Raw genomic sequence first — 27183 nt, 5'->3', positions numbered from 1 at the left:
GTTGTAACCGCAGTGATTGCGGAGTTAGCGAATGTGGGTGGTTGGAGTTTTAAACGGTTTTAAAAGATTTGTACGACTGGTACTACGGTTAACAATTGAAACGTTTACGGGATATTTATGACTGGTTAACCATCACATACAATAACAGTTAAATAATAAATTAACAATATTTATATTTTATATAATTATAAAAATATCATACATCATAATATTATAATAAATATAAAAACTATATTTACAAAATTATATTTTAATTTTTATAAAATTATTGAAAATATTTGTATTTTTAAAACATGATCCATATTGCTTCCCAATTGATATCTTAAGGAAGCAATAAAAGGGAGGTTTAAAACATGATCCATATTAGTCTCACCAAATGATATCAATTTTGTTCATATTAGGAATCGAACCTAGCACCAACGGTTTTATGCTTTGCTTCTAATTAATCCTTACCTATGTTTTGGTTTTTCTTCGTTTAATACTAGTATATCTACAAAATTAGAAAATTCAAAATTTGACATGGTAAACTGGGTAATCCTTATGTTAAGGCGTTAAATAAGTTGTTTTCGGGGGAAAAATAGAATTTTCAAGCGTATTTTTTAAAAGTGTGATAGGTGTTGTTTTAGGAAATATTGCATAGCAGTTTCTTAAAATATCCAAAATTTCGTATGCATGTCTTTTATTTAATTTCAGTTTTGCATGTATCATATGGTTTTACCAGTTTATTACTATTTTAGTTCGGTCTTAATTAAATACGAATAGAGACATAGACAAAAGCAAACTTAACCAAGCGCTCGTAGCTTGGTGGTAAAGGAGGTACAGCTGTACTGTCCGCCATCCGGGTTCGAGTCTTGGCCACAACGGATTTAACATCCCTTCTGTTGGGGGCGTTGGACCCCTTTCGGGGGATAGTTGAGAATGTAGCTCTGCCCAGATACCAGAGTTATCAAAAAAAAAAAAAAAAAAAAAAAAAAAAAAAACAAACTTACATGTAAACATAATAGCAATATGCTAAAACATTTGCGTAGAAACGGCGCCACGTGATAGCATTAACTATTGGCCCGGCGATTAACCACTAACGCGCAATTATTGTAGAGAAGGTTAACCAAAAGCAAAATGTACATCAATCATAAGGTTGAACTAGTCTACGTTGGTTTGTTCACAACCGACGCACAATTGAACGTGTCAAAAGTGTCCTTTTTCCTTTAAACTAAAAACAAATGTCCTTTTCAAAAGAAACTCAGTAGGAAAAAACCTACAAATAAATAACCAAATAGGAACCAACTTTGTGTTCAAAAAAAAAAAATAGCAAATAGGAACCAACTTTTGCCGTGATGTTTGGGGTTTATTTCTTAAAAAAAGTTAGCTTAAATTTACGAGTTGGCTTTCAGTAAGAGTAATTATATAAATTTCTTGGTATAGCCGCTGGTAAAACAAGGGTAGTTCCTTAAATATTTTTTTTCTTTCTTGTTGTTTAAATTCTTTAACTAGTTCGTCGAGCTACCTTCACTTAAATCATTTTATAGTTTTGTAATGACAAAATAATTGAAGGAAGACATAATAAAATGGTATTTGGTTTAGTCTTAAAAAACACATAATAGAATCTATCATTTTCATTTTTACTACTAGGCTTAGCCCAGGTGATGTTCTGTTCGGATTCAGTTTGATTAATTTAGTTTTTTGGATTTTTCGTACCCTAGTCATAAATTTTATTCGGATTTACTAATTTTCAAATCGGTTTCTGTTTGGTTCCTTCTGGGTTCAATTCATATCGAATTATTACCAATGTCCGAAATCGCTAAAAAAATTTAAAAGACTAAAAAATGACCAAAATATGTAAAATATACAAATTATTCAAAAATCTAATTAAAAATTAGTTAAGCTACCTAAATTAACTAAAATTACTCAATATAACAAATAAAACAAACCAAAACAAACCACAAAAATCTTTAATAGACTCTTAAATATCTAAATTACCTTAACATATAAAATAAAATTAAATTATTTAACTGATTTTGGATCCTATTTCAGATTTTGGTTTAGTTCAGGTTGTACTCAAACCTGAAAATACCTACCTCGATCCTATCCGGATGCTATTTTATAATTGTTTAGATCGAATTTTGGTTCGGATTAAGGTTCAAACTTTGGTTTAGGATAAAAACGTCCAACCCGTTTTACTACATTAGCTTATAATAATCTCGATAAAACTTCCACAACAATGATTGAATGAAACTAGTATAAAAGATGATGATTCTGATCATTAGATAATAAATGTATTTCGCAACATGTACATTATGTTATAGGATTCACATTACTTTGTCTATTTTCCTGCCTTTTTCAATGTATATTTTTGCGATCATATGCTAGTTGTCATTCATAATATCGTTACGTGCTAGCCATCCCAACAAAATCTTTGTTTTATTTGATTTGTACCTATTAAGCAAAAGAACTTCTTAGACACATATAGGCAAACTCAGCATTTTCCATGCAGTTTCTAAGGCATATAGATAGTCTTATTACTATATGAGCATCAACTACGCGAAAATAACAATCATATAACCTAAGGATTAGTCTAAACTTTAGTTTGTTTTTCTTCTTCTTTTTCAATCTAAAAGTCGACGTGAACTCTGATACATATATCATGTTGAATTCTATTAATTGCTAAAGTAAATTAGTTTCATCTTCGTTAACAAATCTCTCTTGATCTTGAACTACACCACAAAGAAAATCAAATTAAACGATGTGATGAACAAAGCAGTTATCAACCTTTAGGCAGGGACAACACCAGAAAAGGTTAACTGACCCCAGCGGTCCTCACAGTGACCTTTACGTTTATGTACAACCTTCTTACATACGCTCATTGACTTCATATTTTGGCCAGATGCTTGACCTTGTTGTATATTCTATACTGATATCATAATCAATAATTATAAATTGTTTCTACGAAGCTACCTTTCGTAAATTCTAGTGAAATTTTCATTTATTTTATATAAATGATAAAATAACTCACAACTAAAATTGTAATGTGTACGCGGGTACGTCAGCTGGGTTGAGGATTTCAATTTCCTCATACATTTCTTGATAAAATTGAGGTAGCTCACTATTGTCATGGTATAGTAACTGGCTCACTTTCGTCATCGATCAAAATTTTAAACAATGATGATGCGTAGTTGGTTCTCTAAACAAAAGTTTTTTATAATGACTTATTCAAAGTCAATATATACAGGTTTTGAAGACCTACCCAATACTAAATAAAATCCATTATAAAGATTCATTCACACATGTATATATATAAGCATATTAGCAGATTGTCTGTGTATCCTCTATATGTTATGCATCCTTTATCTTCAAACATTTGATAAACCCAAAAATGGAAACTAAAATGGTTTCAAAAGCCAAAAGACTTCACTTTATATTGATCCCTCTCATGGCTCAAGGGCATCTAATCCCCATGGTTGATATCTCCAAAATTCTTGCGGAACAAGGCAACATCATCACCATAGTTTCAACCCCTCAAAATGCTTCAAGATTTACGAAGACAGTTGAGCGCGCAAAGTCAGAGTCAGGTTTCCAAATCAACGTGGTGACATTCCCAATTGCCTACAAAGAATTTGGTCTTCCAGAAAATTGTGAGACTCTCGACACTTTGCCCTCCAAAGACCTCTTAAGGAAGTTCTACGACGCTGTGGACAAGATTCAGGAGCCCTTGGAGAGGTTTCTTGAGGAACAAGAAACCCCTCCGAGTTGCATAATCTCCGACAAATGCCTTTTTTGGACGTCCAAAACCGCGAAAAGGTTCAAGATCCCAAGGGTTGTGTTCCACGGAATGTGTTGTTTCTCTCTTTTAAGCTCCCACAACGTCCATCTTCACAGCCCGCACCTCTCAGTTTCTTCAGACTCAGAGCCTTTCTCTATACCAGAAATGCCACATAAGGTCGAGATAGCTGGATCTCAGTTACCAGGTGCGTTCAGGAAATTAGAAAATATGGATGACGTTCGCGAGAAGATGCGTGAATCTGAATCTGAAGCCTTTGGGGTTATTGTTAATAGCTTCCACAAACTGGAACCTGGCTATGCAGAGGCCTACGCTAAAGCCATCAAGAAGAAGGTATGGTTCATTGGACCAGTTTCTTTATGCAATGATCGTATGGTGGATTTATTTGATAGAGGAAACAACTGTAACATTGCGATTAGTGAGACTGACTGCTTGAAGTTTCTAGATTCGATGAGACCAAAGTCTGTCTTATATGTTTGTCTAGGTAGCCTCTGTCGCCTAATACCTAAACAACTGATAGAACTAGGGTTAGCGTTAGAGGAATCAGGCAAACCCTTTATTTGGGTGATCAAGACCGAGGAAAAACACATGAATATGCTAAATGAATGGCTAAAACGTGAAAGGTTTGAAGAGAGGATTAGAGGTAGAGGGATAGTGATAAAGGGTTGGAGTCCTCAGGCTATGATACTCTCACATGGCTCTACCGGAGGGTTCTTGACTCATTGCGGTTGGAACTCGGTGATCGAAGGGGTATCTTTTGGTGTACCGATGATCACATGGCCGATGTTCGCTGAACAGTTTCTCAATGAGAAACTGGTAGTGGAGGTGTTGAAGGTTGGGGTTAGGGTTGGTGTGGAGATTCCTGTGAGATGGGGAGACGAGGAAAGAGTTGGAGTGTTGGTCAAGAAACATAGTGTTGTGAAAGCTATAAAGCTTTTGATGGACGAAGATGGAAATGAAGATGGTGAGTTCTTGGGAAAAAGGATACGCGTTCAAGAACTTGCAGTAAAGGCGAGAGAGGCTGTGGAAATGAAAGGATCTTCGAGTACTAACGTTTCATTATTTATCCAAGATGTCTTAGAGAAATTGAGTCTCGAATAGAGAAGTCTAAGGTAGTATATGCTAATGTAAAAGACAATGTTAAACTCGTTTTAAACAAGGAAAAATTCAATTTTAGTATCACGAAAATGTTACTTTAATAGAGATCATCAAAGAGGTCTATGATAACTTTGAGGCTCTTAATATTATTAGTTGCCATACATATTGATGAACATGTATTCATTAGAGATAAGAGGTCAACGATAAGCATACGTAGTGATTAAAATTTATTCATTAGATATTTAACAAAGAGATTTACGATAATCTGGAAGCTTTTAGAAAAATGTAAGAAGATAGATGCTTAACACTACTTCTGAAAATCTAATATGGTGTGTAGAAGTATTAATATAGAAAGGTCTAAAAGAAGGGTATCAAGCAGAGAGACCAGGCGCTTTAACCTCTTCTTTGGTTCTATGCTTATCGTTGGTCCTATAAATTGTCATGACAAAGATATCTTCTTCTAACAAGGCGTGGGATGGGATACATGTTCTTGGTCCATTATGTTGGCCGCAATAAAATGAATGCAGTTGTTACATTTCATGATCCGAAAATAAAGTGATTCATAGAATCTCGGCGTCTTGACTCATGATAATGTAATTGTACGAGTGAGGATATGATCTCAGGTTAGAAACGTTAAAACAACATTGTTCTCCAACAACAGTGAAACATGATGTTAACAATAAAATCTATTGATACGAAATGTGGTTCATTAGTAATACTATAGTACACAATATTTTAACAGGTCCTCCAACAACGATGAAACAGATGCTAACGACAAAATCAATAATCATACAGACTGATAAACAGATGTGAACTTCATCTGTAATATTCGGGCTTTACCTCTGGCTCACCTTCATATACAATCCCTGCAATGATTTTTAAAGAAAGCAGCATCAAAGAAATTGAAATCAAATTTAACTAGACAGACTCTGAACTAGCTTTTAAAGAGAACAGTTTAATTTTTAACTTTTAAAGAGAACAGTTTAATTTTTACATTGGTGGTGTGTATGGTTGTTCCAGTGGTCATGCTAATGGTCTGAACTAGCTCAACGTTTAGGCGCAGGAGAAAGACCGCCAGTGCCACAACTGCCTCCATCTAGGCCCTCCACTAAACGTTATGAATTTGATGACAAACAAAGCATCAACCACCTTTAACCTTTCCTAGCAAATATAAAACTTGATTCAATATAGTATGAAAAAGAAATACAAAGAAAATAAATCAATTATTCTTACAGTAAATTATTATGGCCCAGTATTGTTGAAGTCTTGAAGAAGTCCAATTTTCTTGTTCTTTCTAAACCCAAAATTGATGGGAACAGATAGAGCCACAAATAGTACTACACAAGGCACGACTAACATCTGGATCAATTTCCTTGTATAGACTCGTATATGATCTTGCCCGACCTCTACGGGAAAGCAGGCGTAACACATGCTTCCTATTTTCTCCAAAGTTTTCAGTAATTCCTTTTCCTTTGATTATTATGTGAAATTGACTTGACGAAGGTGGAAGTCTGGGAATTTTGAGCCTCTTATTTTTTGTTATTGTTGAAAATTATTAACTTCTAAGCCCATAAAATTATTTTTGTTTCTGACCCTAACATCGTCAGAACCGGCATTGTATGAATATGTCAAGAAAAAATAAGCGAAAATGAGTATATATATATATTTGGCCTTTTATAAACTTAAAATTTAGGATTAAAATCTCTATATTTCTTTTCTTTTTTTTTTTGAAAAAATCTCTATGTCATCTGCCTTTTTCAATGTATATTTTTGCGATCATATGCTAGTTGTCAGTTGTCACTCATATCGTTACTTGTTAGTCATCCCAACAAAATATTTGTTTTATTTATTTGTACCTACTAGGCAAAAGAACTTCTTAGACATATAGGTAAACTCAGCATTTTCCATGCAGTTTCTAAGACATAGATAGTCTTATTGCTATTCCTTTTTTTTTTTTTTTGTATCAATGATTTGAAATCCATGAGCATCAACAACGGGAAAATAACAATCACATAACCTAAGGGTTTAGTCTACACTTTCGTTTTGTTTTTCTTCTTCTTTTTCGATCTAAAAGTCAACGTGAACTCTGATACATATGTTATGTTGAATTGCTCAAATAAATTAGTTTCATCTTCGTTAGCAAATCTCTTTTCATCTTTGAACTACACCACCAAAAAAATCAAATTAAACGTGTCATGAACAAAGCAGTTGTCTACCTTTAGGCAGGGACAAGACTGTAATACCTGACCATTTACGGTTAATGGGTTTTCCATATCCCTTTATTCGGTTCATGACATGAATTCTGCCCCGTACGGGCACTGCATTAATTTTTGAAACTAGAAAGTTTTGTGTAATGACTTTCCAATCACTATATAATTTATTTTCGTGTTTTAACCTCATTCGTATGATATCGTGAATCAATTTCCAATAGTTCATTAATCTTTCTACTACTATAGCTCAAACACGCTTAACTTTAGAGTTTTTCTGAAAGTGTGGCCGAAAAATAAGTGCATTTTGGTGACATAAGTAACCAAATCAATTCTATTAAATTTTTCACTATATGCCATTGTTACAAGTCTCTCATTCTCAAAAAATGCAAGTCTTTTTTGAATCCCAAGATTGTCACACATGTTAGTGTGACCCATGTAAGATTCCACACTCGTTAGGATTTGGTTCTGATACCACCTGTAACGCTTTGACTGTCAGAATCTAATGGATCTTATATGTCTGCTCACTAGGCCATGAGCTCCATTTTGTACAATGGGTGGTACATTAATTTTTTGAAACTCAAAAATTTTGTTTATTAACCATGTAATCATCATATGATTTTTTCCATTGTTTTGGCTTTACTTGCTTGATATCGTGAATTACGTTCTTATAGATCATCCATCATTTTATTACTTTAGCTTGAACATGTTTAGAAATTCTTTGTGGATGTAGGAGAAATTATTTGTAGATGTGTGGCCAGAAAAATAAGTGTAGTTTATTGATATAGATAACAAAATCAATTTTATTAAAAAGAATATTATAATAGAACACAAATCGAAAGGTTACAAAGGTAATAAAAGGTTAACAGACCCCAACGGTGTTCCCAGTGAGTGACCTTAACGTTTACGTACAACCTTCTTAGATACGCTCATTGACTTCATACTTTGGCCAGATGCTTGACCTTGTCGTATTTTTTACACTGATATCATAATCAATAATTATAAAATTGTTTTCGTTTCGACGAAGTTACCTTTACGTAATTGTTGGCGAAATTTTCATTTCTTTTATATAAATGATAAAATAACTCACATTTTTAATTATAATGTGTATGTTTGTTCGTACGTCGTTGAGTTAAGGATTTCAGTTTCCTCATACATTTCTTGATAAAAATGAGGTAGCTCACCATTGTCACGGTATAGTGACTAGGTCACTTTCGTCATCGATCAAAATTTGAAACAGTGGTGATGTTGGTTGGTTCTCTAAACAATAGTTTTTTTTTTTTAAATGACTTATTCAAGTCAATATATTTAGCTTTTGAAGACTTGCCCAATCCTAAATAAACTCCATTACAAGATTCATACACACGTATATATATACACATATTAGCAGGCTGTGTGTGTATCCTCTATATGCTATCTCTCCTTTATCTTTAAACATTTGATAAGCCCAAAAAAAAATGGAAACTAAAATGGTTTCAAACCCTAAAAGACTTCACTTTATCTTGGTCCCTCTCATGGCTCAAGGGCATCTAATCCCCATGGTTGATATCTCCAAGATTCTTGCGCGACAAGGCAACATCGTTACCCTAGTTTTAACCCCTCAAAATGCTTCAAGAGTTGCGAAGACAATAGAACGTGCGAGATCAGACTCAGGTCTCCAAATCAACCTGGTGACATTCCCAATTGCCTACAAAGAATTTGGTCTTCCTGAAAATTGTGAGACTCTCGACACTTTGCCCTCCAAAGACCTCTTACGCAAATTCTTTGACGCTGTGGAAGAACTCCAGGAGCCCTTAGAAAGGTTTCTTGAGGAACAAGAAACCCCTCCAAGTTGCATAATCTCCGACAAATGCCTTTTTTGGACGTCCAAAACCGCGAAAAAGTTCAAGATCCCGTGGGTTTCGTTCCACGGAATGTGTTGTTTCAATCTTTTAAGCTCCCACAACCTCCATCTTCATAGCCCGCACCTATCCGTTTCTTCAGACTCAGAGCCTTTTACAATACCAGCAATGCCACATAGGGTCCAGATAGCTAGATCTCAGTTATCTGGTGCGTTCAGGAAACAAGCAAATAGGGATGACGTTCGCCGCGAGAAGATGCGTGAATCTGAAGCAGAAGCCTTTGGAGTTATTGTTAATAGCTTCCAAGAATTGGAACCTGGCTATGGAGAGGCCTACGCTGAGGCCATCAAGAAGAAGGTATGGTTCGTTGGACCCGTTTCTTTATGCAATGATCGTATGGTGGACTTATTCGATAGAGGCAACAACAGTAACATGGCGATTAGTGAGACCGCATGCTTGAAGTTTCTGGATTCCATGAAACCGAAGTCTGTCTTGTATGTTTGTCTAGGTAGCCTCTGTAGACTAATACCTAATCAATTGATAGAACTGGGGTTAGGGTTAGCAGAGTCTGGAAAGCCCTTTATTTGGGTGATCAAGACCGAGGAAAAACACATGACTGCGCTAAATGAATGGCTAAAACTTGAAATGTTCGAAGAGAGAGTTAAAGGTAGAGGGATAGTGATAAAGGGTTGGAGTCCTCAGGCTATGATACTCTCACATGGCTCTACCGGAGGGTTCTTGACTCATTGCGGTTGGAACTCGGCGAGCGAAGGGGTATCTTTTGGTGTACCAATGATCACATGGCCGATGTTTGCTGAACAGTTTCTCAATGAGAAACTGGTAGTGGAGGTGTTGAAGGTTGGGGTTAGGGTTGGTGTGGAGATTCCTGTGAGATGGGGAGACGAGGAAAGAGTTGGAGTGTCGGTCAAGAAACATAGTGTTGTGAAAGCTATAAAGCTTTTGATGGATGACGATGGAAATGAAGATGGTGAATTCTTGGGACGAAGGAAACGCATTCAAGAACTTTCAGTAATGGCGAGAGAGGCTGTGGAATTGAAAGGATCTTCGAGTACTAACGTTTCATTGTTTATCCAAGATGTCCTGGAGAAAGTGAGTCTAGAATAGAATATTCTAAGGTACTATATGCTAATGTAAAAGAATAAGTTAAACTTGTTTAAAACAAGTTAGTATCATGAAAATGCTATTTTATTAATGATATGATTATTGTGAAGCTTTTAAAGATGTAAGTTGGCATACATAATGATGAAAATGTATTCATTAGAGATAAGATGTCTATGATAATTTCAAAGCTTCTAGAAATGTAAGAAGCATACATATTAATGAAAATTTATTCACTAGACATTATCATGTACATATTGATGAAAATGTATATGATAATTTTGAAGTTTTTTGAAATGTAAAAAGATTAATGCTTTACATTACTGTTGGACCCAATTTTGATCAAGACCGAAATGGACTCCGATCAGAGACATGGGCCGACACACGCCGAGACCCACAACTAGAATCGAGCTTGAAGAAGGAGTCACATAGGTCGCAATGATCGTGCAACAAGAAGCTGAGATCGCGGAGCTGGCACGGAGATCTTGGAGTCGGCTCGCTATAAAGAAAGGAGAAGAAACAAGGAGGATGACACGTTGAAAACCTTAGAGAGAGCCTTACATTCATATCAATCTTATTGTCTTCCCACTTTTAGATTCCTTCTTGATCGAACTTATGTGTTTCATTCGATCTAGTTCGACTCATTGTATTCGATACCAATTATCAATAAAGTCTATTTTCACCTACTGGAAACTATTTAACATCGTTGTGTTCTAAAGATATCGTTGCCCACATCATTTATCTTCCTTAGATCAACCCCGATCACTATCAAATACTTTATGTGGAATTTAGGTTCTACAATTACTTTTGAAACTCTAGGATGGTGTAGATGTTAGGCCCGAGACGGATCCGGATATCCGAGAAATTTAGGATACCCGGATCCGTCGGATTTGTGGATTTAATATTCGAATCCGGATTCGTGGTTTCTGGATATCTAGATTCAGATATCCGTCTCTATATTCTATTATCCGCGGATATCCGGATCCGGATCCGTAAAAATATTTTTTTTTTTGTAAAAATACTAAAATTTAAAAAATAATACATAAATTAAATATTTATACAATATTTATAAATATAAATATATATATATATGTCTATAATATTGTAAAAACTAAAATATAATATTATAAAATTAATATATGTATAAATATTATTATATAAAATTTAAAATTTTAATGTGTTTTAAAAATACGGATCCGGATATCTGGACCTAAAAATCAAGATATCCGAATCCGAATTCGGTTTGGATGGATCCAAGATTTGACACCCTGGATATCCTTTTCGGAACGGATCCGAAGCAGATCTCGGATCAAATCCGGATCTCGGATAATAAATCCCAGGTTTAGTATGTTACATGGAAATGGAAGCGGATACGTGGAAGCGGAAGCGTATGGAAGCGCAGAAGCGAAATTTTTTAAAAAATTAGGAAGCGGATACGTGTTGGAAGCGTATCCATATATATATATATATATATATTAATATATATACATATGTAAGATTATTTTTTAAAATCTAAAACTAAAAATTATATGATTTAAATTTAAAATAAAACATTTATTCATTTATAATAATTTTCAAATGACTTCATATTTAAACTGTGAAAATACACATAAATTAAATTAAATAAATAATATTATATTTTTTTAATTCTTTATAATTAATTGACATAATATATTTGAATATATGATTTATCTTTAATAAAAACCTCAATGCATAAAGATAATTTATAGTATTAGGTTTAATATTTGTATATTTCTATTCTCTCTATTCAATACTATTAAAATTTTAGTTATATATAAATTAAAAACTATAATTTTATATTTTTATTGATATAAGATATTATTTTTTTTTAAATGGAAGCGTGATTCCAAAACGGAATCGTAAGCTTCCAATGTGTTTTTAAAGATAATATTTTAGAAGCGTTTTGGAAGCGAGATTCCGTAAGCTTCCACAAGGTTCCGATTCCGATTCCGGTTCCGAAGCGGGAAGCGGACGTCCGATGAAGCTTCCGTGCAACGTACTGTAGAAGTAACCAATGTAGAAAGGTCGAAAAGAAGAAAATCCAGCAGAGAGACCAAAGCTCTTTAAACTCTTCTTCAGTTCTATGCTAGCTTATCTTTGGTCCTATAGTTTGTCATAACGAAGATGTCGCCTTCTAGCAAGGCATGGGTTCACACTAAATGCTCCACAGATTTAAAACCACTATAGCCGTCCAATATAGCTTTTATGAACGGCACCGATACCAAGCTCGCATTAATGCCTCCTGATGGTGTTGGAGGACGTAAGCGGCGTAGGACGGTAGGAGAGACCATTTGAGTCGGTAACAAGCGTTCTTCCGACGTCGGTTAGAGAGTATTTCCTCTCTACGGATCCAGTGGCGGCGTCGTTGAGGTGTTCGGAGAAGACGCCGTAGCTTGTGAGCATACGAAGTATACGCTGGAGATTCTCGGGATGGGAGAAGGAGGCGAGGGAGGATCTCGGAGGCGGAGAGAGGAGAGTTGGCTCCGGAGTTCCAGATAGCGTCGGCGATGCCTAGTCTGACGGCGGCGTTAAGTGACATTGGAACGCTTATCATGTTAGCAAGACGTGCTTTGTTTTCCTCTTCCATTTTTTTCTCTAGTTTTTATTTAAAGAGTTTATGTTAAGTTCATGCAGAGATAGGGAAAGTCAGCGAGGAAGAAAAAGGGAAGCTGTGATCAAAACAAAACAATCTGCGCTTCACGGGTTTCTGCTTGACTTGTGTGTGTTAATCTTGATTTGTAATAAACAGCTTTTGTCTTTAACCGGGTAAAAATGTAAGGCTGTTACTAATTTCATTGGCGTCAGAGTGTGATTTCATGAATGAAATATGATATATTCAGTCAAATACATGTTGAATGTCAATATATTTGGATTCGTAAAAGTACACATACAAGAAGATATCACAACTGCACATATGAAATTGTTGAGAGCTCACACTAGTAAACAGCTTGAAGTGGTTCTGACTTGAGCTCTCTCACTAGCACAGTGGCGAGTTTTAATTATCACATTTCCCCTTTCGCTCAAAATCAAATTGCTTGTTTATAAGAGGAGCTTTTGCTCATACCTGGTTTGGACTTTGGGGATGATATGGCAACGTTTCCCATTTTAACTACCATGGCTTCTTGCTCCTCCTTCTCTCTCTTCTTTCTCTCTGTATCCAGCTTCTCTTCCGGTTCCTTGTCTTGAGTTAAGACAGACGGTTCTAAAGAGCGAGGGACAGAGTTGATCCAAGGATGCAAAAGACTTTGAGCCGCAGTTGGTCGCTTCTCGGGGACGAAATCAAGAATCGAAACAAGAAAGTCACTCAAGTCATTTGCATCTTGCTCACTGAACTCGTACTTCTCGGTAAGGACTTTGTTCATAGGCCAGAAACGCAGTCTTCTTATGTGTCGAAGATCACCATGCCTGTTGAACAAATCTCTTGAGTACCGGCCTCCTAAAGCTATCTGCAAAACACACAAACAGAGAAAGAAGTTTGAGTTGGTTGAAGTAGTTCAATAGCAGCCTGCTAGTGATTCTATTTACCTTGCGTGGCATCATTCCAAGAAGCTCCATCATCAAAGCCAAGTGGTCCTGTTAGCCACACAAAGCGAATTAGCTTCGCATACATGCACGCGACTAATTAAGGATCTTAAGCATTACCTCATCTCTATCATAATTGTCTCCACTATGAGGATCAAAGAGTACATCTCCAGTTGCAAGTTCAAAGCATATACACGCGAATGACCAAAGATCTGCCGATGTAGAATACTTAGATCCAAGGATCACTTCAGGACACCTATACTGTCTCGTCTGAATATCGCTAGTGAACTGTTTATAAGTCCAACACGCGTTACCAAAGTCAACAAGCTTACACTTGAGATCAGCAGATTCCACAAGGTGCCTTCTACTCGATCGACTCCTTTTCTTACCTCCTTGCTTCCCTTCCTCGCCGCCATTCGAAGTAGAAGGACAGTCTTCTTCTGCAGCAGCACTTGATTTTCCATCAACCGAGCGCTTCACCTTTCTAACATCTTTCTTATGATTCTTGACAAAGTCTCCATTGGAGTCAACAGTCTTCTCCTTACCACTAGCAATAACAAGCGGAGCTCCAGACTTCCTAGGATCTTTAGACGGATCGATCCTCGACACTAACAACACATTCTCAGGCTTGAGGTCAGTATGTATAATCGAAAGCTCTTTATGCAAGTAGTCCAAACCAACCAACATGTGGTAACAAATCTCCTTAACCATCCGAATAGGCAACCCTCGGTAGTCAGAATACTTTATAAGCGTTAACAAATTATCTCCCAAGTACTCGAAAACCATACATACATGCTGCCCATTGGGACCAGAGTGTTTGAAATGATCCAAAAGCTTCACAACACACTTGGTATCATCAGCGTCACCTTCAGCAATCTGTTGCAGTATAGTTATCTCATCCATGGCAGCTTCTGTATAGTGCTGTGCGCTCTTTTGCACCTTCAACGCCACATATCTCTGTTGCATCGATAAAGAGTAAAGATAATAATTACATAATTAAAGTAACTAACATTGGTTTTTGGTTCATCTAATTAACATCAAATCGAACCTAAACGCCTAATCAGTAATCTCATACGCCTAAAGTGATTTGTATGAAGATTGGTGCTAGAGAGAGAGAGAGTGTGCGTACAGAGGATAGAGTGTCCCAGGAGAGCCAGACGGTGGAGAAATGGCCCCAGCCGAGTTTGCTCTGGACAACGTACCGGCCGTTCTTGAAGGAGTCGCCGATCCGAACGGCGTGGTAACCGCCGCGGCGGTAATCCTCAGTGCCTTCGTCCTCAGAGGTGTATTCGCCGCCGTCGCTGCTCCACTTCTCCGCCTCCATAATTCGCCGATCTAGCCGCAAGGGGGAAGAGAGAAAACTATCTTTCTCCGTCTGAGTGCTCTCCGTCGCGATAACTGAATCCGATTTGGTGGATCTCAATCTCTCTCTCTCTGGCTTTGATTTTGTATTCTTCTGGAAGGTTGTGCAGACGAGGAGGAAGAGCTTAGCTGCTTCTTCAAACTTTCATCTACCTTTACGATACGCCACCGTTTTAACGCTCACCGGTTCCTTGTACCGGCGGCTAAGAAATGATTGAGGAGTTGCTGACGTCATCACTATTTATTTTAAAACTTAATGGGCCGAGAGGTATGGGCTTTCACTAATGGGCTTTAAGTAGTATGGGCTAACGAAATGAAGATAATGCTATAAATATGAAAATGCCTTCCGCCGCGAATGATTGAATTAGGGTTTACTAGTCTCAGGAGGAGGAAGAAGAGGAGGAGCAGCAGCCAGCAGCAACAATGGTTCTCAAGTAATGAAACATTCACATCTCTATCTCTCTTGATTCATCACTATCGTTCATCTATTAGTTTTTAGTCAGATCTATCGTGTGTTTCTTCTGATGTAAATGGATCTAGTTCTGATCTTTAATGTGTCATGTCGTTATGCTTTGATCCATTTGCCTATTTGTTTGGTATTGTTATGAATCATTTCTGACATATTTGTCTGAGAACCCAATGCTATGTCTCTCATTCTGTGGTTGTCTTTGGTTGTTTGCAGGACGGAGCTTTGTCGTTTCAGTGGCCACAAGATTTACCCAGGGAGAGGAATCAGATTTATCCGATCTGACTCTCAGGTATATTTATTAATATTTCTTGAGTATTGGTTGAATTGATGTTTTAGTCCCTAATCTCGTTTTAAATGTCTGCTACATAAGGTGTTCTTGTTCATCAACTCGAAGTGTAAGCATTACTTTCATAATAAGCTGAAGCCTTCCAAGCTTGCATGGACTACCATGTACAGAAAGCAGCACAAGAAGGTACATAAACTCTATTAGTTTTGTTCTGTTTGTTTTGTGGATTGAAAAGTTCTTGTTTTTGTTTTCTTGTAATGGATTATGATAGTGAGCCTGTTTGGAAATTATGATCTTTTTGTAGGATGCAGCTCAAGAGGCTGTGAAGAAGAGGAGACGTGCGACTAAGAAGTCCTACTCAAGGTCTATTGTTGGTGCTACCTTGGAAGTGATTCAGAAGAAGAGAGCTGAGAAGCCTGAAGTTCGTGATGCTGCAAGAGAAGCTGCTCTTCGGTTAGTTTTGATTCTTTCTGTTAGAACCTACTCTTATATTTCAGAAAAAGATTGTTTGACTGAAGTGAATTGTGATGATCGTAACAGTGATATCAAGGAGAGAATCAAGAAGACAAAGGATGAGAAGAAGGCAAAGAAGGCTGAATTTGCTTCTAAGCAACAGAAGATTCAGGCTAAGATCCCCAAGGCTGCTGCCAAGGGAGGTCCTAAGTTGGGAGGTGGTGGTGGCAAACGCTGAAGAGCCTAACCAAGAACCATCTCTCTCTCTCACTCTGTGTTTTCTGCTAGTGGGGCAACTTTGTTTTAGTTAATGTTGATTTCAGAATATTTCGCAGAACGTAAACCATTTTGTTTTTGCCTTTTGTTTCTTGCTTTCTGCAACTCTTATAATCTCAGACTTAAGAAATTTGGTTCCTTTGAACTTTATTTCACTACTCTTGTGTCTCAATGTCCTCAGCACTATAAGGTCTTGGTGAAGCGTATATCATCCATCTTAGCCTTTCATAGATCTTAGCTCTTTTGAAATTGAAATTTGATGATTGATCACAGTCGAAATCTTCACCAAGTCTTCTCCAACTCACTGAAGCAAGAAGACTTTACAAGATTAGAAGTTTGCTTGGAGTAACCAAAAGAAGGTTAAGAGGAGGTGTGGAGAATTGTTGATTACGATCAAGCATTGTTCGGCAAATAATCAAATGTTAGCCCAAACTTTACTCAAGTTCAGGAATTTGTTAAGAACAATTTCTTACCTCCTTATAACAGATATTTCATACAATTATCTACGTAACTAGACTAAAAATCTATTTATTATGGTAAAATAATATAGAATTTGTGATAAATATTAGAGATATTTTGTAATATTTTTTTTTTTGGTCTAAATGTTAAGGATATTTTGTAATATAGAAGCACTATGATAGGTTTTAGGCTTTTAGCTACCAATAACTCTCAGATCTATGTAACAAACTCTCTTTGTATTGATAATAAAGGAATAAAGCTTTTGAGTATAAAAACAACTAGATTTTCATGGCGAATCCAGCTGAGTTCATCAGTCTTATAACGACTGAGAAGTTATGACTCATGGCGTCAATAACAAACTACAACAAAGCATGAATAACGAAATACAATTTTGACTCTTCTTTATACTACTTTACTCCAGAGTAGCAAACCCTCCTTCTGACTCCAAATCTTTCAATATCTTCACTTCAAATCTTCTAACGGCATTTCTCTCTCTCCACTTGTCTCACCCTCCACTTCTTTACTCTTCAACAACTTCTTCTTCTTTCGATAGTATGCCTGATGATACTTATCACGCTATAAATTATAATACGTCTATTCACTCTCATTTATAATTAAGTTGGAGCAAAAAAAACATTAAAATAATAAAACTTTCTTCTTCAAAATTTTGTTTTTCAAAAACTTAACATTTTCTTCCTCTCTACTAAACTTTTCATTCAAACAATTAGCTTTATATATCAAACTTATTTAACTTCGTGAAACAAAAGAACTAAAACATAAAACACAAGTCAGGGTTAGACGAGCCACAGTTCCCTGTGTGGCAACTGGCAACGTTGTACTTGTACGTCTTGCAGTGCAATGATCAGTCTCAGAAAGTATATCACAACTTAAAATTAAAGACGCAAGTTTCAAGAAACTAAACCTCACTTAGTAATCATATATACTTGGTTGCAAATGGAGCAAGTTGCTTCGTTTTCGATATGTTCAATTCTTATATCTTCTATTTCTCTCTCATATCATTAGTCATTTTGTCTTTGATTCTCTACAAGACATAAAACAAAAAAAGATTTATAAATAAAGCTGGCTGTTGTTTTTGTCATCGATTCAACTTGAGTGTAATGAAAGAGAAGAAGGAAGCATAACAGATCAAAGTCATTAAACTAATCAAACGACAAATTAATGTCTACAACCATTAGTTTCTTTCTTTCCTTTTTCCTCTACTTTGCTAGATTTGAACCAAACTTGGAACGTAGCTGTAAATGAGTGGATGCCATGATAGCACTGTAGAAGAGACTACAGAAGATGATTCTGCGTTATATTTATCAATCGTGTACACCGTCATGTCGACATTACAACACACCACCACTTTCTTCTCCTCGTCAATCAAAAATCTGAATGGGACCTTATCAAAATCATTGTGTAAATCCACTGTAAAGGATTTGGTCCACAAGGCAGCTTCGGTATCAATTTTACTGGTCACCCATACCTCCATCTTTGATGTATTATAGCATTTATGTAACACTGAGAGTTGTTCTTCTCTAACAACTGACAGACATATCCGACCATGACTCTGAAAGGTAGGAAGACATAGATGTCTAAACCGCTCTCTCCTAAAATCAAAACTAATCAAGAAGGCGTCTTTTTGATCCGAAGAATACCAGTAGGAATTTCCTTCCAAAGACACACACGTTGGTTCAAAGGACCAGTCTAGAGTGACATCATCAAGAACCCTCGATGAATCAGAGCTCAACTCATAAATTTCAAACACATCAATGTTGTTTCGCCTGTAAAACATCAAAATTTTGTAAGCATGACAAAGTTTGTTGTTGTCGTGACCTAAAGCAAACAGATAATAGTAAGGTTCAGTTTGGATCCATCTTGTTTCTCCAGAACATGGGTTCCAAACCACAATTCTATCGTCCATATTGGTAATGCATAACAACAAACCGTCGCAGTGAATAATCTCGTCTATTCCAACTTCTTTTGAACTAGAAGCGGGATCCATTAGGCTAAGTGCAACCTTAATCTCTATAGATGGAGACGGAGCGTCGAGACTGACGCTCACTAAGAAAGCATTAGATTCCTCCAACGCGTAGGGTTCCTCATACTTCAAAGCGAAAACCAAGGACTGCTTTGGAGCTTTATGGAAGTGCTTCTCGGTGAACACGCGGTCTTTGAATAAAGCATTCCATCGTTTGCAAGTAGATCGTAATCGTTTTAGAGAGGTGGCTGGAACCCTACAGAGTATTTCATCTACCAAATCTGGAGGAAGATCGGACATTATCATTGAGATCGTTCTGAGGGGAGGGAGGGGGTGGCTCTGTAAGATGAAACTAGGGTTTTGTTTTTGTTACACGTTTGTTATATAGACAAACAAGAAAAAAAAATTGGCTCAAAACCCCGTAGTTGATTAGTTATAGTTGGATTTAACCCTCGAATCTATAGCAAATTCCAGATTTCAATTAACCTTTAATTACTATGGGTCTACTTGGTCAAGAAAGGAAATAATACACGTTTGTTTTGATTCCTTCCAAGCTTGCATGGACTGCGTGCCACGTACAGAAAGCAGCACAAGAAACATAAACTCCATTAGTTTGGTTCTGTTTTGTGTTGTAGATTGAAAAATTTTCTTTATGTTTTTGTAAGAGCCTGCTTTAAATTATGAGAGTGACCCTATTTGAAAATTATTAATCTTTTGTAGGATGCAGCTCAAGAGGCTGTGAAGAAGAGGAGACGTGCTACCAAGAAGCCATACTCAAGGTCTATTATTGGGGCTACCTGGAAGTGAACAGTGCCGGTCCAACATTTTCAATTTTTTTTTTGACACCCTAAACTCATTTAAAATTTTATGCCTTTATTATTCATGTAAAATTTTTTATGCTCTATATACAACTAAAATTTTCGCTTAAAATATGACACCCTAAGCGGTCGCTTCCCTCGCTCGAGACTGGCCCTAGAAGTGATTCAGAAGAAGAGAGCTGAGAAGCCTGAAGTTCGTGATGCAGCAAGAGAAACTGCCCTTACAGTTAGTTTTGATTCTTTCTATTAAAACATACTCTTAGATTTCAGAAAATATTTGATTGACTCAAATGAATTGTGATGATCCTTACAGTGATATTAAGGAAAGAATAAAGAAGACAAAGGATGAGAAGAAGGCAAAGAAGGCTGAATTTGCTTCTAAGCAACAGAAGATTCAGGCTAAGATCCCCAAGGCTGCTGCCAAGGAAGGTCCTAAGCTGGGAGGTGGTGGTGGCAAAACGTTGAAGAGCCCAAAAGCATTTTACTTTGTCTTTCTTTCTCTCTTTCTTTAGTTAAATGTTGATTTCAGAGTACTCCGCGAACGTAAACCTTTCGTTATTGACGTTTGTCTCTTTACTTTTTGCAATTCTTATAAACGCAGACTAGATAATTTTGTTTTACTGCTCTCTTGTCTCCTCAATGTCTTCATCGCTGTAATTGTGAGTCTAACGTATTTTCATATATTCGTCCGTTAAGATGTTTTAAGCTAAAACACACATGTTTATAGAAGTTACTTTTTATCTAAAAAGTATCACTAAAACTTTAAATTAAAAAGTGTTCAACAATTAAAAAATAACTATAAGATATGACTAATTACACATTTTTGTTAAAATAAAAATTTACCTAAAAATATGATACATCATATATATTGGAACATAAAAAATTCTTTAAGCATCCACATGTTGAGATCCTTCTTTCGAAATTGTAATTCGAGGGCTGCTTCAAAGATTCATCATCCTCTGTTTCCTTTTTAAATACTAAGCTTGACTAATGCTTTCTCCATTTTCATGTGAGCTCTGTATTAACCGAGAATAAGCTCATTGCAAGCGTTATTCACTGGAATGATGTCAGTAATAATATGATATATATATATATATATTAGATTATATATTATTAAAGGTACATATAAAACAAAAATAAAAGTGAAGAACACATTATTTCTTTCCCCATGCCGCCTTGCATATTCACTCATCATCAGCTTCTCCTTGTTTTTTGTTATTGTTTTTATCAGATAAAAACATCTATAATGTCTTGGAAATATCACAGATCTGTCAGAAACCAAAACATGTGAATCATTTGTACATGTGGCGATTAAGACAGAGTAAGGTCCATAAAGTTATAGACATAAAGCATGAATCTCTCTGTTATAATCATAGTTGCCACTCGTTTTTTGTTCGTATTGGTTAGTTTTGGGTTTGATTAGGTTTAGTTGTGGTTAAGACAGTTTGTTTTGAGGATTTTTTTTTTCATGATCATGCTAAAAAAACATTTGACTTAATACATATATTTATTTTTATAATGAAAATATCGGTTTAAGGTTTGATGACATTGGAATGATTCTTCTTGGTTTTATTGAGATCACATGTTTCGCTTATGAATAGTATATTATATGTCACGATTTTACCGTTATGCTACGCTATTAATTAATCAAAGTTTTAAGTCATCTTTATAGGTGTAGGTATCGAGTACAAAACCAGTTTCATTTTAAAAATTCAACTTGTGCATGAAAAGGTATCAAACAAATGATTCTTCTTTGTGTGTAAAAGGAAAAAAAGAGTGTAAAAGAAGAGTTTTGATTAAACAAGAAGAAAGATACAAAACAATAAGAAGAAAACAACATTATTATTCTCTCTTGCATCTTACTCCCACTCTTATTCGGATCTCGATCTCGACCTCCATTTCCTTAAAAAAAAAACAAAGAACAAGATGATCTTCTTCCTCTTCATCATGATGTTTGGTCTATCTTCATTGCAAATCCAATCTCAAACCATCCCAAGAAACATCAGCATTTTCATATTAGCCGGTCAAAGCAACATGGCGGGTCGGGGCGGCGTTTATAACGACACCGCCAAGAACATCACCGTGTGGGACGGCGTTATTCCACGGGAATGTAGATCAAACCCTTCGATCCTCCGTCTCACAGCCAAGCTCGAGTGGGAGGAAGCTAACGAGCCACTCCACGCTGATATAGACGTTAACAAGACTAATGGTGTTGGACCGGGGATGCCATTTGCTAACCGGGTGGTTAACCGTTTTGGTTATGTTGGTTTGGTTCCGTGCTCTATTGGTGGGACTAAACTAAGTCAATGGCAAAAGGGTGAGTTCTTGTACGAGGAAACGGTGAGGAGAGCTAAAGCTGCGATGTTGGCTAGTGGAGGTGGCTCGTACGAGGCCGTTTTGTGGTATCAGGGTGAGTCTGATACGGTGGATATGGTGGATGCTTCAGTATATAAAAACAGACTAGTCCAGTTTTTTAGTGATCTACGAAATGATTTACAACATCCAAATCTTCCTATTATCCAGGTACATTTCACTAAAGTGTTTTTCTTAAGTGTTATTCTATTTAAATGTAAGGTATCAACTATCAAGTCTCTGACTTTTGAGTCATACATGTTAAGAGAGCATTTTAAAGAGAAAAGAGAAAGTTTGCACTTAGTCTACATGAGCAAGTAAAGAAGCAACCTTATAGGAGAGGTTCTCAAGTTTAAGATTCTAAAAAAGTATAATATATTATTTTTATATAATTTGATTATGTAATTATATTTAATTACCAAAAATATTTTTTTCATGGTATCTAATGAAATTTTTCATTCTCAAAAATCTGTCATTTGAGGAAAAAAAATTCTCACACTTTTTCTCTCTTTTAATATTTTATTATATTATTATGTTCAAATATAATTAAAGAATTTTCATTGAAAATGCTATCATCAGAACATTGCAGAATATAAGACTTCACAAAAGTCTACAATGTTGTGGAAAGTCGAACTTAAAATCACTTTTTGTCATAACACTTTTGTTGATGAAGGATAATATTGAGAAATCATTGTGATAAGAAAAAACTTAATTAGTTGGGAAAACAAATGGTGGCTTCAATGTTTCTTTTTAATCACAAAATTTGTTGAAATAGGGATTTAATTTATTGAGTGCATGCCACTATTCTATTAAACATTTCTTTTTAGCTATCTTTGGTATTTGTATAGTGATTATTCATTGTAATAATCCAGGCTGTAGCAATTGTATTGTACCAGTCCAGCTGCAATGGTTCAATTTGACTTTTTGGTATTTTCCAAATAAAACTAGAATATACATATGATTGATACTACTCTACATTCTTCTAATATCTTTTTTGTGTATCTTTGCTGGTATGGACGATAAACAACAAAAGGTGGCTCTTGCTACAGGCGCAGGACCATATCTTGACGCGGTAAGGAAAGCACAACTGGAGACGGGTCTTGAGAACGTGCATTGTGTTGACGCAAAGGGCCTACCTCTTGAACCGGACGGCTTGCATCTGACCACGTCTTCTCAGGTCCGGCTAGGAGAGATGATGGTCGATGCGTTTTTGGCCATTCCCAATTCAGCCGAATTACACTCTGGCTTCTCTGTCCTTGTTCTGTTTTGTCTATTCTTTTTATAGTATTTTTGGACCTACATTGAACATTTTTTGGATACTTCTTTAGGATATTTAGGGAATACAGCTTGAAATGATTCGATCATATCCTATACCATCTGTCATTGGATATGATTAAAAAAGAAAAGCACAAAACAAACATAATTAGAACTGGTCATACACAGAACGTATTGTAGATTAACTTTGGTTGGATACATCCAAACTTATAAACATGTGAATGCACAAAGAGAGTCCTCTCGCCTAAACTATGTAACAAAAACGAGTATGAAGTAAAAAAAACAAAACTCAAAACTCCATGAAATGCACAACAATAAAATGAAAGTTACCTTCAAAAGAATCTTCTTTCTTCAACTTATTTCACAAAAAGATTTCGTTCTGTAATCTTTCAAATCACCAATTGGGTTAATGAAGACTGAATCAACACATAGCCCGCCTTTAGAGTGAGTGCAGTCAATCTGTTTCATGGACCATTTGATCTCAGTAGATGGTTCTGATCCAGTCACTACGAACTCCCCAACCTTATAATCGATCCAGAAACCGCGCTTGTGGTGCCCGTGAGCTTCCTCTCTCTTCACATCATCCAAGTAATACTCACATGATGCCTCTTGACCATCAGAAGTCGAAAGCGAAAACCTTACAGGCTTCAAATCCCAGCCGTGCGTGTGTTCGTAGTTGCACACACGTCTCCCAGACTTTTTTCCAAATCCGCCTAGATGGATTCTGAATGACAGAGAGTAGATACCAGGTGGGAGATGGAATGTCACCGTCCCATCAACTTCAAACCACCAAATCTGCTGTAAGTAGGCTACAACATGGAACCTGAGATTCAAAAAAAAAGATTGTTACTCCCACAACCACAAACATAAAACAAACTGATACATTTTCGAGCAAAGGTGGAATCTTTATGGCCAGCTAATCAAATGACAACATCACAAACCGAACTAAAGCTATGATCTTTGACATCGTGATACCTGGACTCATTGGTCGGAATCCAATTCCAATATCTCCGATCTTCAATCCCAGTTATAGCCATCCCCCTCGCAGAAACCGCCATACAAACCCGTCCCGTAACTCTATCAATCCACAGCTCCTGTCAATTCACAACCATCACATTGAAACCCTAATCCCCAATTCCAATTTCAATTTCAAAACTCCAAAAAATGCAAATACCTTGTTATCATCGTCGAAGGGGATAGGACGAGAGAGCACAGCGAAGATATCCTTCTTGGAGAGACCTAGAACCCTCTCCGGCGGCAGCAAATCGAGCAGATCCTGGTAATTCGGCGGGAGCTTCTTCTCCCAGACGAAATCCGACGAAGCCGCGCCGCGAAACGAACGGTTAAGACCGGCGAGGTTGCAAATCTCCGGGGGAGTCAGGTACATGAACACGGCGGCGATGCAGCTTTCCGGAATATCGCCGAGGCTAGGCCCCGTGGAGGAATCATTCGTCGCGCCGTCGTTGAGATTCGACAAGGACGAGCCCATACCTAATAGTTGACCTAACTAACACAATCTTTCGTAAAGGTGTATCACGAGAAAACGCAATCGGCTATACGCGTATGTATACACGAGAATACTTTTTGATTTGGTGAAAGTATATATTTGCCGTTTCTCTCTCTCTCTCTCTCTGTGAATTTTCTCGGAAAATATTTTGGAGCAGAGGTGGGAAACGGAGAAAGTGTGAGGGGAAGATATTAATGACTAATTAATAATAAATTAAATTAAATAAAGAGCGGAAAAAGGTGACGTGGGCAAGCTAAGATCAACGAAAGGTATTGTCGCCACGTGGCGGCGCCGAACGATTGTGAAAAGTCTGTTTGGTTTGGTGTAAAGCAAAGCAAAGCAGGAATGTAAATTATTATTATCATGTCACTCCAACATTAATATTCTTCCAAAAAGCTGAATAATATATGTTTTTAATATGAAAAGCTGTTTTGAAAGTTTCCTACTATATTCTCTCATCAAATCTAGTGAGCATTTTGAAGGAATTTGCAAAAGGAGAACTTTTCGTACTAGATAGATATATACGAGAATTTTTAACCTCACATCTTATTATGAGCTTTTGTTATACCATTAGTAACCAGTTGAGAATGTTTTGTTTACACTGGTTCTCAAAATTATAAATGATTAATATGTAACTTTTAAATAATTAAAATAATATATGTATAATAGCTAATAATTAAAATAATATATGTATAATAGCTTATCATTAGAATTGTTTTAAGTCCCACAAATCTTATAGAGCCAATTTTTCAGTTGCCAGCTTCTTTAAATTGATTAGCTATTCAATTAATTGAAATTTGAATTTATAGGTATGAACATCACTATTCACTACCAACTTATAGTTACATTTCAAAACACTTCGAGCAGTGTTATTGTTTCAGAATTTACTCGCACGTAATAAAGTGGTTAGCAAGTTTGTACGGTTAGGTTCGGTGTCAATGGGTGAAAACATAACTTCTTTAAGACTTCAAACTTGTGAACTTTTTTTTTAACAAAAAAGAAAAACTTTGAACTATTGAATTAATCATATACTAGATTAACAGTAAGGATTACTGGATTACTTCTGTCTGGCAAAGCAGATGAAGTTCCTTAAACGGCTTCTTGAGTTGACGTCGAAAGCTTGATTTTTGAGTATGAGTTTAAGCCTTTTTCTTTGTTCAATTTTTTTCTTCAACTACTAGTATGTTTTGAGATGATTTAAAAATGTACTAAAAAAAATATCTTGCGAAAATCACTAAACTCTCTACAAGGTTCTTACCATTAATTTTAATGGTCTATCAAAAGAATGCATGGATCAAGTGGAATGCATTAGCCTTTGATACAAGACATGAGCTACACGATTTGACTTCCAGTTGTTCTAGTATGTTCCCTCTCGATTAATTGCACACTGCTACTTGTTATTCATGCTCGTCATTTGACCATTTCCCTTTTTTATGCCCACAAGTTATCTACGATTAAAATAGTTACATTTTTAAAAATGTTGATCAATAATTTAAACTAAAGAAGACATTAAATGTTCCAGATTTTATCTCTATAATATTATTTGAAAAGTCAATTTCTTATGTGTCGCGCTCACGTTAATTCGTATGGTGGTCAATTACAAAGTTAACCTTAATGAACTATAAATTATATATAATTGATATTATTAGAATTATTAGAATTTTCTTTTTGCTAATTAAAATTTAATTGGGTTTTCATTGTAATTTTCCTTTTCTTTTAATTAGGTTTTTTTTACAAACCACATAAAAATAAGAAGAAAATATAAAATAATATAAATTTATATATATAACAATTTTTATTTTACTTTTTCATATTTTCATAAAGCACCATCAATAAAAAAGGAAATATCTATAAGAAATGTATATATATATATTATATACATAAAACATAGTTGACAAAAAAGGTATTTGTTTTAAAAATAAAATAATATATTTTCATATCTAAAACTTAAAATTAACATCAATACAACAAAAATTAATCAGTTTTAATCTAATTAGAAGAAAAATAGTTATTGTTCATTTTATATGAATAGTACAATTTTAATATACCCAAAAAATGAGTAAGTGAATCAATATGATTCACTTATACTCAAAATTAGAGGCTTATTTTTATATCAGTCTTCTATTTATTTTATGCATGTAAATTACAAATGGCTCCAAAACTTATAAACAAATAAAAATAATATATTAACAAATTATTACGATTTAGTTTGGTCATAAATATTTTTATACATGCATAAACTTTCAATAGATTAAGGATTATGTTTGATTATGCAACTCCAAACTTACAACACTTTCATATTTTGTTTCCTAAAATAATATATATATATATATATATATATCAAATTATGCATAAAATTGCA

General features: G+C 35.7%; 7 protein-coding genes across 10 annotated transcripts; 4 read left to right on the top strand and 3 right to left on the bottom strand.

Annotated features, from left to right (window-relative positions):
* Positions 1-3284: 3284 nt before the first annotated feature.
* Positions 3285-5022, top strand: LOC103841238 (UDP-glycosyltransferase 73D1). The gene has a single exon (XM_009117760.3). It carries the CDS (start codon positions 3371-3373, stop codon positions 4874-4876), a length of 1506 nt encoding a protein of 501 aa, XP_009116008.1. The 5' UTR covers positions 3285-3370; the 3' UTR covers positions 4877-5022.
* Positions 5023-6704: 1682 nt separating this feature from the next.
* LOC103841236 (UDP-glycosyltransferase 73D1) lies at positions 6705-13095 on the top strand. 2 transcript variants are annotated; one of them, XM_033281111.1, is made up of 3 exons: positions 6705-11389; positions 12067-12615; positions 12696-13095. In XM_033281111.1, the coding sequence occupies exon 1, from the start codon at positions 8538-8540 to the stop codon at positions 10044-10046; it is 1509 nt and encodes a 502-aa protein (XP_033137002.1). In that variant the 5' UTR covers positions 6705-8537; the 3' UTR covers positions 10047-11389; positions 12067-12615; positions 12696-13095. The 2 variants fall into 2 exon arrangements, with proteins under 2 accessions (XP_033137002.1, XP_033137001.1); XM_033281110.1 differs by having other exon boundaries at positions 12067-12851.
* Positions 12895-15084, bottom strand: LOC103841235 (serine/threonine-protein kinase SRPK). Its single transcript, XM_009117758.3, has 4 exons — positions 14713-15084; positions 13704-14540; positions 13587-13634; positions 12895-13507 (listed from the first exon to the last, which is right to left on the bottom strand). The coding sequence occupies exons 1-4, from the start codon at positions 14905-14907 to the stop codon at positions 13088-13090; spliced, it is 1500 nt and encodes a 499-aa protein (XP_009116006.1). The 5' UTR covers positions 14908-15084; the 3' UTR covers positions 12895-13087.
* A 181-nt stretch (positions 15085-15265) lies between these two features.
* LOC103841233 (60S ribosomal protein L24-2) lies at positions 15266-16587 on the top strand. The gene is made up of 5 exons (XM_009117755.3): positions 15266-15379; positions 15628-15703; positions 15785-15886; positions 16005-16153; positions 16241-16587. The coding sequence occupies exons 1-5, from the start codon at positions 15369-15371 to the stop codon at positions 16389-16391; spliced, it is 489 nt and encodes a 162-aa protein (XP_009116003.2). The 5' UTR covers positions 15266-15368; the 3' UTR covers positions 16392-16587.
* On the bottom strand, positions 16436-19583 carry LOC103841234 (putative F-box/kelch-repeat protein At3g22730). Its single transcript, XM_009117757.3, has one exon. The coding sequence runs from the start codon at positions 19173-19175 to the stop codon at positions 18114-18116; it is 1062 nt and encodes a 353-aa protein (XP_009116005.2). The 5' UTR covers positions 19176-19583; the 3' UTR covers positions 16436-18113.
* A 1631-nt stretch (positions 19584-21214) lies between these two features.
* Positions 21215-23358, top strand: LOC103841230 (probable carbohydrate esterase At4g34215). The gene is made up of 2 exons (XM_009117751.3): positions 21215-22210; positions 23073-23358. The coding sequence occupies exons 1-2, from the start codon at positions 21614-21616 to the stop codon at positions 23322-23324; spliced, it is 849 nt and encodes a 282-aa protein (XP_009115999.1). The 5' UTR covers positions 21215-21613; the 3' UTR covers positions 23325-23358.
* On the bottom strand, positions 22904-25390 carry LOC103841232 (F-box protein PP2-A15). Of its 3 annotated transcripts, none has more exons than XM_018655154.2 (4): positions 24489-25390; positions 24290-24408; positions 23645-24137; positions 22904-23416 (listed from the first exon to the last, which is right to left on the bottom strand). In XM_018655154.2, the coding sequence occupies exons 1-3, from the start codon at positions 24801-24803 to the stop codon at positions 23666-23668; spliced, it is 906 nt and encodes a 301-aa protein (XP_018510670.1). In that variant the 5' UTR covers positions 24804-25390; the 3' UTR covers positions 22904-23416; positions 23645-23665. The 3 variants fall into 3 exon arrangements, with proteins under 3 accessions (XP_018510670.1, XP_009116002.1, XP_009116001.1); XM_009117754.3 differs by having other exon boundaries at positions 22904-23335; positions 24489-25386; XM_009117753.3 differs by lacking the exon at positions 22904-23416 and having other exon boundaries at positions 23444-24137; positions 24489-25378.
* Between the last annotated feature and the right edge of the window lie 1793 nt (positions 25391-27183).

This window comes from Brassica rapa, chromosome A09 (assembly GCF_000309985.2).
Source record: "Brassica rapa cultivar Chiifu-401-42 chromosome A09, CAAS_Brap_v3.01, whole genome shotgun sequence".
In the NCBI taxonomy this organism is placed as follows: domain Eukaryota; kingdom Viridiplantae; phylum Streptophyta; class Magnoliopsida; order Brassicales; family Brassicaceae; genus Brassica; species Brassica rapa.
Note: the sequence above shows the minus strand (reverse complement) of the source record. Positions and strands in the feature narration are given on the sequence as shown.

Coding starts and splice junctions, on each gene's coding strand:
- LOC103841238 (XM_009117760.3), top strand. CDS start 3,371: ATGGAAACTAAAATGGTTTCAAAAGCCAAAAGACTTCACTTTATATTG.
- LOC103841236 (XM_033281111.1), top strand. CDS start 8,538: ATGGAAACTAAAATGGTTTCAAACCCTAAAAGACTTCACTTTATCTTG.
- LOC103841235 (XM_009117758.3), bottom strand. CDS start 14,907: ATGGAGGCGGAGAAGTGGAGCAGCGACGGCGGCGAATACACCTCTGAG. Junction 13,635..13,703: donor ACAATTATGATAGAGATGAG/GTAATGCTTAAG, acceptor TGTGGCTAACAG/GACCACTTGGCTTTGATGAT. Junction 13,508..13,586: donor TTGGAATGATGCCACGCAAG/GTAAATAGAATC, acceptor TGTGTTTTGCAG/ATAGCTTTAGGAGGCCGGTA.
- LOC103841233 (XM_009117755.3), top strand. Junction 15,704..15,784: donor TTATCCGATCTGACTCTCAG/GTATATTTATTA, acceptor CTGCTACATAAG/GTGTTCTTGTTCATCAACTC. Junction 15,887..16,004: donor ACAGAAAGCAGCACAAGAAG/GTACATAAACTC, acceptor ATCTTTTTGTAG/GATGCAGCTCAAGAGGCTGT.
- LOC103841234 (XM_009117757.3), bottom strand. CDS start 19,175: ATGATAATGTCCGATCTTCCTCCAGATTTGGTAGATGAAATACTCTGT.
- LOC103841230 (XM_009117751.3), top strand. CDS start 21,614: ATGATCTTCTTCCTCTTCATCATGATGTTTGGTCTATCTTCATTGCAA. Junction 22,211..23,072: donor CAAATCTTCCTATTATCCAG/GTACATTTCACT, acceptor AAACAACAAAAG/GTGGCTCTTGCTACAGGCGC.
- LOC103841232 (XM_018655154.2), bottom strand. CDS start 24,803: ATGGGCTCGTCCTTGTCGAATCTCAACGACGGCGCGACGAATGATTCC. Junction 24,409..24,488: donor CCTTCGACGATGATAACAAG/GTATTTGCATTT, acceptor GTGAATTGACAG/GAGCTGTGGATTGATAGAGT. Junction 24,138..24,289: donor ATTCCGACCAATGAGTCCAG/GTATCACGATGT, acceptor TTTGAATCTCAG/GTTCCATGTTGTAGCCTACT.